At 34.4% G+C, this 13,699-nt stretch overlaps 1 protein-coding gene across 2 annotated transcripts in view; it reads right to left on the bottom strand.

Moving 5' to 3' along the window:
• Positions 1–13,699, bottom strand: part of LOC117101871 (protein kinase C iota type-like) — a 49,223-nt gene that overhangs the window by 29,924 nt on the left and 5,600 nt on the right. Inside the window, exon 2 of one of the 2 annotated variants that reach the window (XM_033241986.1) lies at positions 12,083–12,216. In XM_033241986.1, coding sequence (XP_033097877.1) covers positions 12,083–12,132 — 50 coding nt within the window. In that variant the 5' untranslated portion in view covers positions 12,133–12,216. The remainder of the gene's footprint in view (positions 1–12,082; positions 12,217–13,699) is intronic. The other variant, XM_033241987.1, reaches the window with a different exon arrangement.

Raw genomic sequence — 13,699 nt, 5'->3', positions numbered from 1 at the left:
ATGGTGATTTCAGACCACATTGGTAATGTAATTCGACAGGCAAATTACAGTAACATTTTTAGCAAATTTCTTTGAAAAAATATCGTAGGCATAGGGCCTAGCTAGGTATACAGTATTTTCATTTAATGATTTTACATAGTTTTATTTTAGGCCTTCTTCAAAATACCTATGCCTACAGCAGTTGATTTCTTTTTGCCGTAAAACCAAAATAGTTTCATCCATGCCGACTTTCCGGTCGGTTAGCGTGAGCCCTGACTGAATTCTGCAGAAAATTCACATCAACTTCACATCAATCTTCGCATCGCAATGTAAAACAAAATGTCGGAAAACTTTTCTTTGACGCATGTGCATTTGCATAAATGTCTACACACACACGTACTACACACAATAAAAAACATAGGAAATAGCCAGAGTGATTACCATAGTTCCTATTGCATTACATGCATAGGAACTAAAAAGTTTCTACAATGTGATATTTTCAACTAATGCAGCATTATGCTGCATTGGAACCATGTTAGCAAAATACTACTTCTATATGAAATTAATTAAGAAATGATCATAATACAGTAAGATAATGAAGCTTGTTTTGAAGACATATAAAACAAAATTAATCAGCAAAAAGTTTTTATGGGCTATCAAAATATCTAATTTTTCCTTTGAAAACATTCCTGATCACACAGGCAGGTCACTTGCTTTGAGGTGCACTTGATCTACCTGGCTGTGTGATCCAACTTTATCACACAGAAAGTTGAAGTGCAACTCAAAGCAAAGTGACCTGGCTTCGTGATCCAACTGTCAGAGAGACTGGTCTGATATTATTGGCTAACAATGCTTATCAACAAGCACCGTTTCATATCAACCAATTTTTGCCGAAATAATACCTTTCTGTATGAATGGATCGTGTATTCCAGCAATTGTAGTCTTTAGAAGATATTGTATGTAAAATATTTGGCTATTTTCTAAAATTCAATTTAGCTTGAAAGTAGATCTGAGCTTAAAATGATAATTACAATGTAGGATAAGTCCTTATTCAAATGTCAAACATAATGAGATCAATTTACTGTGATCTTTGACAAGGAACAGCCTACACCTAATCTAAATTGTATGATGAATAGAAAGATTCTCACAAGACGCATGGTGTTGCACACTTACTTAAGATTTAAGCTTTTTACCGAGTATTTGAAACATTTCACTTGCATCTCCATTTATACGTTTCATGCCAACAATGCCTCTTAGTGCTTTACATTACCTCCCTCCTCCCCCCCTCCTCCGCAGTCAATGGATCTAACATCTATGGAACACATCTTCAGCCTCTGGGGAGCACCACATCATGGGCAGCTACAATCAGCTCTTGGTATTAGAACCTACCAGGTATCCACCCCTGGGTGGAGACACAAAGTATCACACACACTATCTTGCCCAAGAACACAATCTACTTGCATTGAGGGTTTTGAATCCCGGATAGACTACAGTATGGTTGGGATTTAAAAGAAAAATTAATTTTAGGATATTGTAAATGTTAAATTTTAATGTCTCAAGTAGGAACAATTATAGGCCTATGTAGGTGAAATTTTGAAGAGTTGGTCGAGAACAGAAAAAAAAAAATAAAGCATTTCTGTGGCATCGCTATCATCACAGGGGTTTAGGCTGGTTACGACAGGGGGGAAGGGATGCAAAAAATCAGAATGCTGAATTAAACCCAATTGCATCGAAAACTTAAAGGTCATTTTTAGTATTATAACCCACTTATTGAAACTAATTTGCTGCCATGGAGAGGGGGAAGGGTGCATTCGAATCCATCCTGATATCTGTAAAACCTCAGTCAGCTTTGAAGAAGCAAAATTCAACCAAAATTAAGTTAATCTCATAAGAGAATTTGTACCATCATATTTCATCTAGGCATCTAAATACTGTGAATAAAATTTAATGATGATATCTGAGTAAAATAAAAATACCATAACATGAACGAAGCTAAATTGTAGACCTGAACTGCTTTCATACGTATGGGTATGGTTGCATACTTTTAGGGAGTCACATGCTCAATACATCTAATAGGCTTACAGTAAAACTGCTATGACAGCCATAGCTATTTCTATGATTGCTTATTTTAGGGAAGTGCATGCATTGTACATCTGGCAACAGTGGGAGTATACAAGTACTGTACAATGGTTTGAGGTACAGTAAAGTACTGATTCTACTTCCTGGTGTTGGATGATTGAGACTGCCTCCCGACGCACCAAATAACGGTTCTTCGGATAATACAATTCAATGTTTCTACTGGCAATGGTAACCATTCTGTGATAAAACTATTCCTAGAAACAAATTTTCTTAACACCTCCATTGTTTTCAAAGACATACAACATTTTAAAATCGCCCCATTGCCTAAAACGATAAAGCGCCCATTCTAACACCACACATCCAGTTTAAACTTCGCCATGGAGTATTTTGGAGTGAAGAAACCAAGTAACCAGTAGAAAACCACATACAGATAGAAATCACTTTATTCATCCGAGTTGATAAATTATATTGTTTCATTTCATTTTTTTTCATTTTCATTTCATTTCTTTAGGCACGAACGCCAAGGATATGCCAATAAGTGAACTTAATCACTGTCCTACGTGGCATATCCAATTAACAGGGGATTTAATGGACCAGTACACTGGGTTAACTCCCTCCCTACTCTTCTCAAAGAATGTACTGGGTTCTTTAAAGTGCACATGAGCCAAATGTCTCAGGGCTAAGAGCCTCTTAACTTCAAATTTGAAAATGCCAGTGTTAGTTTCATCTTTTATTAGTGAAACGTCAAGAGAACTCCACAAAATAGAAAAGCATGCGAGCTGAGCGGTTGACCGACAGGTATTGTGGTATAGTTCCTGCTTCTTGTGCTGAAGACCCCAGTTCAAACCCAGCCAGCATTGGGTCTGATGGCAATGTTTGTGTCTATAGCCACAATCGCACGGGACTTATTTCGGTAAAACTAACCGACACGCTGTTAGTTTAGTCATAAAATGTGCGAACAACCTAGGAAGTTTTCCGGTCAGGAAACTTTCACGAGTCAATTGTGCTCAGAAAAACTACTGGAGTGAATCTGACTGCGACTGGTTAATCTTCCGGGGTCACTGAAGTTGATGACATTTATTGCTCTGTTGGGCAACCACATATGCGCACAATTTCAACTCACAATTTTGTGCGACACGAACCTGTTTTAAATATTGTTTTGATTCTGCTTGTTGGTATTATTGTAACTAAATTTATATATCATCGTTTCTACTTTCACTTGCCTGCACTATTACTATTGGAGCATGGCTGATTTGATTAAAATTGTGAATGGTTTGTTTAGCCTTCCTAGGTCCAACAATCAAATTCGTACTAGCAGTAGCAGGCTTAGGTTTTACCCTCGCTGACAGGAAACTTAACCGAGACGAAAATACAAGTGCAGACAGCCTTACGTTTTCACCGTCAGAGTGTTAAGCGGCGTCTCGGTAAAATCTTCCCCTTTTTAAATCCAGTGCGACTGCGGCTTATGTGTCTGTTATGTGTTGTAGTTATATAGGGTGGCCCTGCACTACAGCTGCCGTGGGTCCCCAGCCTGAATTTTCGATATCCAACTTAAATGAGGACCAAAAAAAATTTTATATAAAAGGAAAAAATAAATAACAGTAAGAAGTAAAATATAAAATTAGAGATGAAGGTACCATACCATACGGTACTATTTATATTTATTTATTTATTGGTGATTACTAAACATTTACAAAATTAGGCCTTCCTAATGAATGTTTCATTAAAATAAAAAGGTGAATGTGAAGTGTACATCAATAACTGCTTTCAATGACAAACTGTGCAATACTTATTAGTTAAATCTAACAGGATTAACAGTATCCATTGCCATATGGTGCAATTTTGTTAATCAACAGATAATGTACCGATGCTCTTGAACACAAAAAATGGCCAAAATTAGGGGGTGGACAAAGCCTAAATAAACCAATGTTGTGTTATTTTACATAAAGAAACCAAAGGATCCACAGACTACTCGCAAATAGAATATGAGTATGATGACTGTGAAGAATGACAAACATTAGCCTGTAATCGATACTACGTTTCATTCTGTATATAACATTGTCAAGAAAGAAAGAAATTTGTCATTACATTTTTGTATAAAAATATCATTCTGTCTTCAGAGAGCAAATGAACAGTAAAGTTTATGGAATCCTTGGGTAAAAAAAACCCCAATATACCGGAGCTGATAAATTAAACACTGTATAAACCACATATTAAGAAAACCAGCCAGGACTAAAAAAAACTTTAAACTATTCTACATTGTCATGACATCACTTTTTAGCCTTTAGTCTTTATAATGTTAACATTTTAGTATTTTACATTTCTTTAATATTTTAGTATTTTACATTTCTTTGCTATGTATTTCAATATGTATGTATGTGTTCTTTTTTTAATATTTTTATTTATTTATTTAATTTTCTTCATTTCATTTTTATCTTCTTGCAAAAAACAGCCTTGTGAAAAATACCAATATGGTGATACAAGTTTTCTCAGTTTTAAAATAAAGTTATTGTCATTATTATTACTAAATTACAGAAGAGAAACAGTTAGATTTTATTCATTCATTAAAGGGTTTTCATTAAATTAGTTTGATTATAATAATAAAGAATGAAGCTAAACATAAGAACATAGTATCCACTATATCAAGGGACTATTCCAGCCCAGGTATCCCAATCCCTTTCTCCTGACGTCTGGGGCAACACCCTTCTAGAAGCTACAAAAAAAAAACAAAAAAAAAACCAATTATGAATTTGATTTGTAAGACTATGAGTCAGGTAAAGCCTGCCTTTTTTTTAATGAATGTGACGAGTTGTGAGTTAAGAGATGCGGCTGCATAATTTGCATGTCTTGAGGCTTGGCAATTAATCTCCTGAGTTGGGTTTTGTTTTAACTAATCAATGAAGGTTCATGCAATTAAACCTGATCAGAAGTATTATTCATAAATGACAGAAATTCTATTAAATAAAGTGGATACTGTATAACTGCTGAAATTCTGCTTGGTCTCTATAAAAAGAAAATTATACTGTATAAAAATTTTCTAAATCTTTTAAACCTAAAATTCTACCTGCCGACAAAAAGAAACAGACACTAAAATTTTAGGCCCGTATTTAGGGGGGATTCCCAAGTCCCAAGCCGAACCCCCCCATTGAAATTCCTTAATACGGGCCTGAATTTATAGACATAATATCAACAGTTTGTAACCAAGACCCACCAGAAACCTGGACCCCTGTAACTCTACAGCAGGCACCTTGCAACCAAGACACATTGACTACAACATGGAAACAAAATTATGCTATGTCATTGGTAGCAATAAATATTTCTTTAAAAATAAATTGGCATTACTAGAAATTGCAAATTGCAAGTGAAGTGCTGCGAAGTACAACTACATATAAAGCTGACGTAGAAACATAGTAAAAACAACCGTTGGTACCGTGTATGCCAGTCTACAACAAGCGTCGCCTAAATGTAATAGTTAGCACGCTGAAATAGGCTAGTAAATAAGTTTAACTGCGTTCGTAAATAATATTGGCCTCAAAATATTGTGGCTGAGACATGGGCCGATTAACGTAGAAATAAGAAACCTAGAAATATAGTAAAAACTCTGAATAGTAATACTTTGAAAATATAAAATTTACAAAATAAAATATCTATAGCAGCCAAAGCTGAATTGACAACATAAAAAATAAAGAAAAATTAAGGCTGAGGTCAAATGTCATCAGGTTTTTACAAATCTTATCTGTACCTTACTTATGTGCAGTAGATGTGACATACATAATACCCTCTATAACATAGTACAGATTATATAATTTTTGAAAAGTGTGTAAAATAAGAACAAGATAAGAACATTTTGAGCCTTAAATTGGAAAAAAAAAAACACTACTGAGCTTGGGCAAAATTTTACGGTAGCCTCCTAGCCTCTAGGTGTAGCTAAGCCTCTAGGTGTAGCTAAGCCAAAGTACGTTTTACTGTTTTTTTCATATGCCTGGGTGTCTGTTTTTAGGTCTCTGTTTTAGCATTACTATTAGTCATAAATTATTATTATCCTCTTTGTGAGTAGGGGCCTAGATTCATTTAAACAAAATGGAAATAACTTGCTTTTTTCGTCAGCAAAAACCAAAAAAAAAATAAAAACAAATAAATTATAGCCAAAAAAAAATAAAAACAAATATAAAACATTCCTATTCCACACAGTTATATAATTTATTTACCCAACCATCCATAACTATAAGCACGATCTTTCCATTCAAAAGCAACGACCACCCTCACATTTCTAGGCCTAGGCTCATCTTCATCAAGAACATCTCCGCCGTCAGAACTCCTTGAAGCCCCACCGTCATCATCGTTATCAGGCATGTCTAAGTCTCGCACATCTAAAAACTCACTTTCATCGCTGTCTGAATAAAAAATCAGGTCAATCGCTTCCTCAGCTGTGTACACATCTTGTGCGGCCATTTCGGAAAATTTTCGAAATTAATAACGATTTCAAATTGATATTTCTTAAAATATTTTTATATAAGCACATGTGAGTTCTTCACAGATTTTAAAAGAAGAAAGCTTCACGCATGCATGTTCAAAATTTCTGACGTATTGGAGCTAAAATGAAAACAGAAGAGTGATTTGAAAACCACCTATTTTTTAGTCACTAAATTTCGATTGCAGTCGAAAATGGGAATTCTCGGTTTGAGGTCAATTTCGACTACAGTCGAAGACGGTATCTAGAGGGTTAACACAGTTCATACTTATAAATAAATTTTTAATACTGCCCTTATTACTACTATATGTTTTGTAATGAAAGTTTTTTTGTATCTACTTTTCTATTTTACATCTTTTTAAGCCAAGAACATGGTGAGAAGCATTCAATGGATTTTATTCAATTTAATTAATCAAGACCTATCCTAAATATAGAGTTTTGAAATCAGAAATGCACGACTATACTACGCAATCACAAACACAGTAATTAATCCAATTTAAGCTACGAATGCATTAGGAAAAACCTGAAATGCATCACAACACAAATGATAATCAAGCAGGTTTAAAGGCATCCAATAATGTAGAAAGCAGACAGAGTACACACAAAATGATGACATCATAGGCCAAGATACAGTTAATATAGTGAAACCTCGAATAGAAGCCTAATGGGCTTCTATTCGAGAAGAAGTCCCTTCCTCCTTTATTTTGCAAATGTAGCCTCAAAAGAAGCCCATCTTGAAAAGAAGCCCATTCAAAATTTAGAAAAAAAAAAAAAAAAAAAAAAAAAAAAGAGCCCAGGGCTTCAATTCTAGGTTTTATTGTATATCAATACCACAAAGTTGTCAGACAAGGTAGGCTTACACACAAAATCAATACTGTATCAATACCATGAAACCTTGGACAGAGTATACAAAATTATATCACAGGCCTGCATAAAACAGCATTACTGTATCAATACCATGAAACCTTGGACAGAGTACACACAAAATGATGATATCACAGGCCTGCATAAAACAGCATTACTGTATCAATACCATGAAACCTTGGACAGAGTACACACAAAATGATGACATCACAGGCCTGCATGAAATAGCATTACTATAGCCTGGTTCTCATGAGAGCCCTAGTATCCGGATCGGGAGCTAACCGTTAGCACCTGCACAAGAGCGCCCGATCGGTTGGCGCTAACCGTTAGCGGTATCCGGATACTCTAACGGTTAGCAAGCGCTAGCGGTTAGCAAGTTGAGGGCGTTTCTATCATCAACCAATCACACGTATGCGTTTACAATTTCCAGTTTCTTATTGGCCAGTGATTCGATAATCATATTGTTGGTATCCTGATTGGGATTTTCTTGTATGGACGCACAGCAGCTAATGGTTAGCAGGATCCGGATCCTGCTAACCGTTAGCTGCCGTGTGAGAACATAGCCTATATCAATACCATGAAACCTTGGACAGAGTACACACAAAATGATGACATCATAGGCCTGCAAGATATAGCATTAATGTATCAATACCATAAAACCTTGAATAAGTAGACTACATTCTGTATCATGACATCATAGCTCAAGGAATAATAGATGCATATTGTCGCCCTTTGTGACACATTCAGCATACAATATTATTTACAGACTTGAACGTGTTCAAAAATTTGCTTAGAAAATTATATGTAAATCTTGGAAAGAATCATATGCTTCTCTTTGTTTGAAGTCTAATTTATTATCGTTAAAAGATCATCTTTCCCACTTAAAATTGTTAACTTTTTCGTTTTGTTATGTTAATTCATTACTGCATATCCCTCCTGGTAGCTTACAGTAGTTAATCCCAGATGGTGATCAACTCGTTTAAATCATACTCATTGCTTTGTTGTTCCCTTTGGACGCACTCTGTCTTTCAAATCATCATTTTATCCATCCGTTATTTTACTATGGAACAGTCTACCACAATCAGTGGTAGACTCAAAATCTATATCCACTGTTAAACAAAATTTAATTGAACACCTTAAAAACTAATCATGTCTTATTCATGTTTCTTTTTTGTTTTTTTTTGTTGGTGTTGTTGGTCTGTAGATTAAGCTTATTTAAGGGGAGGCTAATTATTAGCCACTAGTCAATCGACTATGTGGCTATCTTGCCTCCCCAGGTTTTGTACTGAACTTTCATAAAATAAAAAAAACAACAAAAAAACATACACTTCAATTTAAGATTTAAAAAATTCAGGGCAAAAATTCATATTAAAATAATATTAAAAAAATTAAATATACTTTGTATTATACTACATTTGCATGGGGAAATAGAGGGGGAAGATGAACTTGTACAAGACTTTTATGTTCAATATGGAATTATTATGGTTGTTGATGACAAATCAGAAAAAGCAGACACCATATGGAAATATTGAGCAACGATACCCAGCAGTAATCTTCACTTCATGCATTTGCTTTGTCATAAATATTTCATACATTATTAAGCACACAAAATACTGACAAATATTCATAGAAAGTTACCACTATGCATTTGCTAAAAAAACAAAAATCTTATTCTAATCAAGTCTACAGAATTATTAGGGTTGTTGATTTTCCAGTTATTCAATTTTACTTATTGTTGTTATAATCATGCCAATTAGACAAGAATTAATGATGAAGAATTCTCATTAATAATTGTGTTTAAATTGTCTTTGCATCTTTAAGCACCTTAACTCAAATCAATGCACACTCTTCAACCATAAATCATATTCATCTAGCACAAGAAGTTTCTCGAAAGAATTCATTTTAATTTCTTCTTCTGAAATATGAATTCATGAATGTTTTTGTTACAGATAGTGTATTTTCTTTTTGTCGGATTTATTTATATTTCAATATGATTTCATTGCCTTCAATAATTAGAATTAAATTTCTTTTTTGTATTTTGCTTTCAATGAATTTAAATGATTTCATTATGTTTTCAATAGCATGTAATTTCTTTTTTGTTGTTAAATTATTAACTATACTAGTATATTAAAATATATTACAGCAAATCTAACATTTTGAAAACAAAACTCAAAATATAGTAAATTAACTGAGTTTATGGCATATATTTTGTTTTGTTAGATGTTATTATTATAATATATTCTACTGCATTTACCTCATGGAGTAACTGACATGGTAATTTAAATACAAAAGTGAGAGCAAAACTCAAACAACAGTAATTAGCATCAAAATGAAAACATCTAATGACTGATTTACAATAACAAAATTTAAATCATGTCTGTAAATGACATATTTTATTATCTTTGTTAATTATATGCCTACTCAACAAGATTCATTCACAATACTCAAGTCAAGCCAAACTTCTGAATGAAATTAGCGATGATGTTAAAAATGTTAAGAAATTGTCCTTATTTAAAAAGTATATAATTGCGACATTGTAATAACACTAAATTGTTAACACCTTTATGGTAGTTTCTAACATAAACTACAGTATTTTTGTTTTGTTTGAGTTTGTTATGTGTAATTAAGTTAGTTTAAGATTTAAGTCTAGTTAAGATATTTGTGTGTTTAAACAATTGTTTGATTAGGCCTAGTCATTTATTTTTTCTTTTGATTTTCTGGTTACTTAAATTGTTGAATACACGGCCTTGCAGAATAACAACTGTTAGCTGAGCCAAGTTTTCAGTGTTTTAAATAAAGCTTATATTATTATTATTATTAAGCTACTGTATAGAGGGGGCTATTGAAAATGAGAGACATACAGTAGTGAACTACGGTCCACGTCGGTTGAGGTCTCCCTTCATAATCTATATTATACCACACAAAAAAACTGGAATTGTACAATGATTAAGTATTGCAGCCAATATAAGTCAACATGAATATTGGTTGGATTCATTAAAAAGATCTTATATATTTCTAAAATATTTACTTTTTATGTTGAAGTGAATAGCAAATGCCATAATTAAAAAAATGAATGAATATGTAAATCTATATTAAGTCAAAGTGTTATTTGTATCATCAAAATTTTATCCTCAGCAATCAATTTATACCAGACATTTATCCTGGGAAACGTCTGCCACATGTACAATTATGATTCTCATCTTAAGCATCCAGACACTTGAGCGTCAAAAGCCATTTCCTATTCATATGGAGGAATAAGCGATACCCTTAAATTCCCAGGGCGACCATCTGGAGGTCAAATGCACTATTTCCTGAATGGGGTTTGCGTGCTGACTTAACCCACCTTCAGATTAGAATTCACTCACTTTAATAGCTTAATAAGCTTATAGTAGCTAGCCTCTACATCTTTTAGCTCAGTGGTCCCAAGTCTCCCTAAAGTCTCAGGAGTCTCCCAGAAATTGGGACGTCCTTCACACTCCCATGAGCAAGCAACAATCACCCAGAAAATAACCAATCTGCCACAAATTTACGATATTTCCCTTCCTCACCTATCTAAGCTCCACTATAGTTGGTTGAAGAAATTTAAATTTTTAGCATGTTGGATGTCTGAAGTGGCATTTTATACTTACACCTACCAAAACATATCACCAAGCGAAGACACTGCATTATAAATACAAATAATTATTACCTCTCAACCGCCACAATTACCAAGGGCAGAAGGATTTTTTTTGCCGAAGGTGCAAGTGACAATTAAGGTTTGGTGAGTGGCTGAGTGGGGCACTATTGTCTGAGAACAAGGTTTTTGGGTGTTATTTTGTCTATTGTTATGGGGTCCATGAGGGGAGTGCCAACATTAATTCAGTTAAACTTGCTGTGTGTCCAGACAGAAACTATTGCATGGAAGTGAAATAATGCATAAAACCATTAGGGCCATACTGTAGATGTGAAGACAATTTTTGAATGGATCTAAAATCTAACCTAAAAAAAGTAAAATAACTTCTTCTAGCATGGTTTATCACCTTAGCCTACTGTGAATCACCTATACTAGCTAACCTAAGCCTAGATTTGTGTGGTTGTTACATAGCTAACCTACCTTGGCTAGGCATCCAATTGTTCCTCTTGAGAAATATTTTATTTTCTTTAATCATCTTTGTTCCCATAGAACACAGGTGCAGCCCACATGCAGCCGGATAGTGATTATGTGGGCAGTTCGCTGACTATCTTCGGCTAGAAAACCCCTTGTTTTTAATGGCACTGATCATCTCTTAAAAGTACCGTAATTTAAAAAAGCGGTATAAAAGCAGTCCATCAAGGTTTTTGGAAGTGCGATAAAAAATCAGTTTGGGTGCGGACCTCAGTGCTAAATTAAAAATTCCCTTTGGCCCTCTGACCCATTTTTATGTACACCCCTACCAGTGAATCTATTATTTCCTTAAATTCATCTCTTCATTCAAGACTAAAACAAATGTGAGTAGGTGAGCTTGTTCAAGTTTATTTCTTGCTTGAATGTAATAAAACAAATTCTTTTACTTTTTTGCATGACTTGTAAAATAAACTGTTCAAAACCAGAAAGGACAAGGCCTGGCTATACGAATCTCATGGCCACAGCGTCAAAAATAACTTAAGATGTGCTTTATAGTAGAATGAAATTAATAACAAGTTGTGCTATAGCTAGCACATTTGACATACCCATTATATGCAGCTTTCACCTTAATGGGAGACACATCTTCCCCACCCATGTCTGGTTCTCCGTCGTACGCCACTTTTGTCGTTTCTGGTCTCAAAGGTGCAATGTTTATAGGCCTGTGGATAGTTGAGAACACCTTGAAAATAAATAACAGAATATTTAGGACATATATCATGGTACTGCTTCATTAGCTCTATCAAGCAAAGCATGTAATCTTGCAATGATTTTTATTATCTATAATATTTAATTTGTTTAGTTAAATTTTATTCATCCTGATTCTGATTACTAATCTCTTGCCACAAAAAAGGTAACATGTGAAGTTATGGAGCGGTTGGCGCACCGGTTGTGGCTTGGACTCCCAACCTTGAGGTCGGGGGTTCGGAACTCTGGCTGTGCAAATCACGTGTGTCCTTGGGCAAGGCACTTGATCTAAGGTTGCCTCTCTCCACCCAGGAGTACAAGTGGGTACCTAGTAGGTTCCAACACAACCTGCGCTGATTACTAGCTGCAATATTATGGAATGATAATATAATTTTATTTACTAATTTAATTTGGTGTTCAATGTGTTTCATATGTGTTTGATCCAATGACCGGGGTAGTAATGTGAAGTGCTTAGAGGCCTTGTAAAGGCATGAAGCGCTACATAAGAACGACATATTATTATTATTATGGAATTGTAGCATGCAAGCAAATGTTTTTTAGATCTACAGTCATCATGGTATTTTATGGAACAAATGCTTTACAAGATTTAGTCTAGCAGAAATGATAATGGGTACATGTAGGAGACTGATCCAGTAGTCCCAGAATGGTGAAAACTAAGAGCAAATTGCAGCAAATGAAATGCAGAAGCAGAATATAAAGAGGAACTTTGATGAGAAACATACAACAAAAGACCTGTCTCAGATGAGACAAAGTGATAAGGTTTGGATTAAGCATCCCACAGAATGAAGTGCAGTATGTTAAACGAAGGGTGTCTACAATGCCATATAAGATTAAAACTTCGACAGGAGTGCTGAGAAGAAACCGAATACACCACAGAAGACGATCGGATCAGCATCCAGAGGATGGTTCAACCTTGCCCTCAGTGGAAGGTCATAATAATCGGTTTGATTCCCTTTCTTATGATGAAGCCCCATCTCCAGATAGTTCTTGACCACACCAAGGTCATAACCAACCAAAATATACAAGAAGTGGGAGGCTCATCAAACCAACAGAATGATTGGATCTTTAGATTTAGTTTAGAAACAGAATTTTAAATGTTAGTTTTAATTGCTCTGTTTTTATGGAAAGAAAAATATTGATTCTAAAGTTAATATGTATTTCAATTACTGTCCTCAGAAAAAAGCAGAAGTAGTTAAGTAACAATGCTTTTATAATTTCCATTATCGCTGTTGAACAAATTTCAGAGAAAGGGGGATGTGATGTTATTTATTTAGGCTATATTGCCATCTATAGTTGGAAGTTATTAAAACGAGCAGTTGACTTCTTTGAATAAATATATTTTAGAATAATAGTAAAACGATTAATTTGATTTTTTTTCTTTCCAACTCCCAAAAACATAAAATACAGTAAGTTGTTACTCATTTAAATGGCGTACAGTATGTGCATGTTTATTTACA

The sequence above is a fragment of the Anneissia japonica genome, unplaced genomic scaffold (assembly GCF_011630105.1).
Source record: "Anneissia japonica isolate Jap-2015-1 unplaced genomic scaffold, ASM1163010v1 scaffold4988_len2956909_cov206, whole genome shotgun sequence".
In the NCBI taxonomy this organism is placed as follows: Eukaryota; Metazoa; Echinodermata; class Crinoidea; order Comatulida; family Comatulidae; genus Anneissia; species Anneissia japonica.
This window is presented reverse-complemented; position numbering and strand designations above follow the sequence as displayed.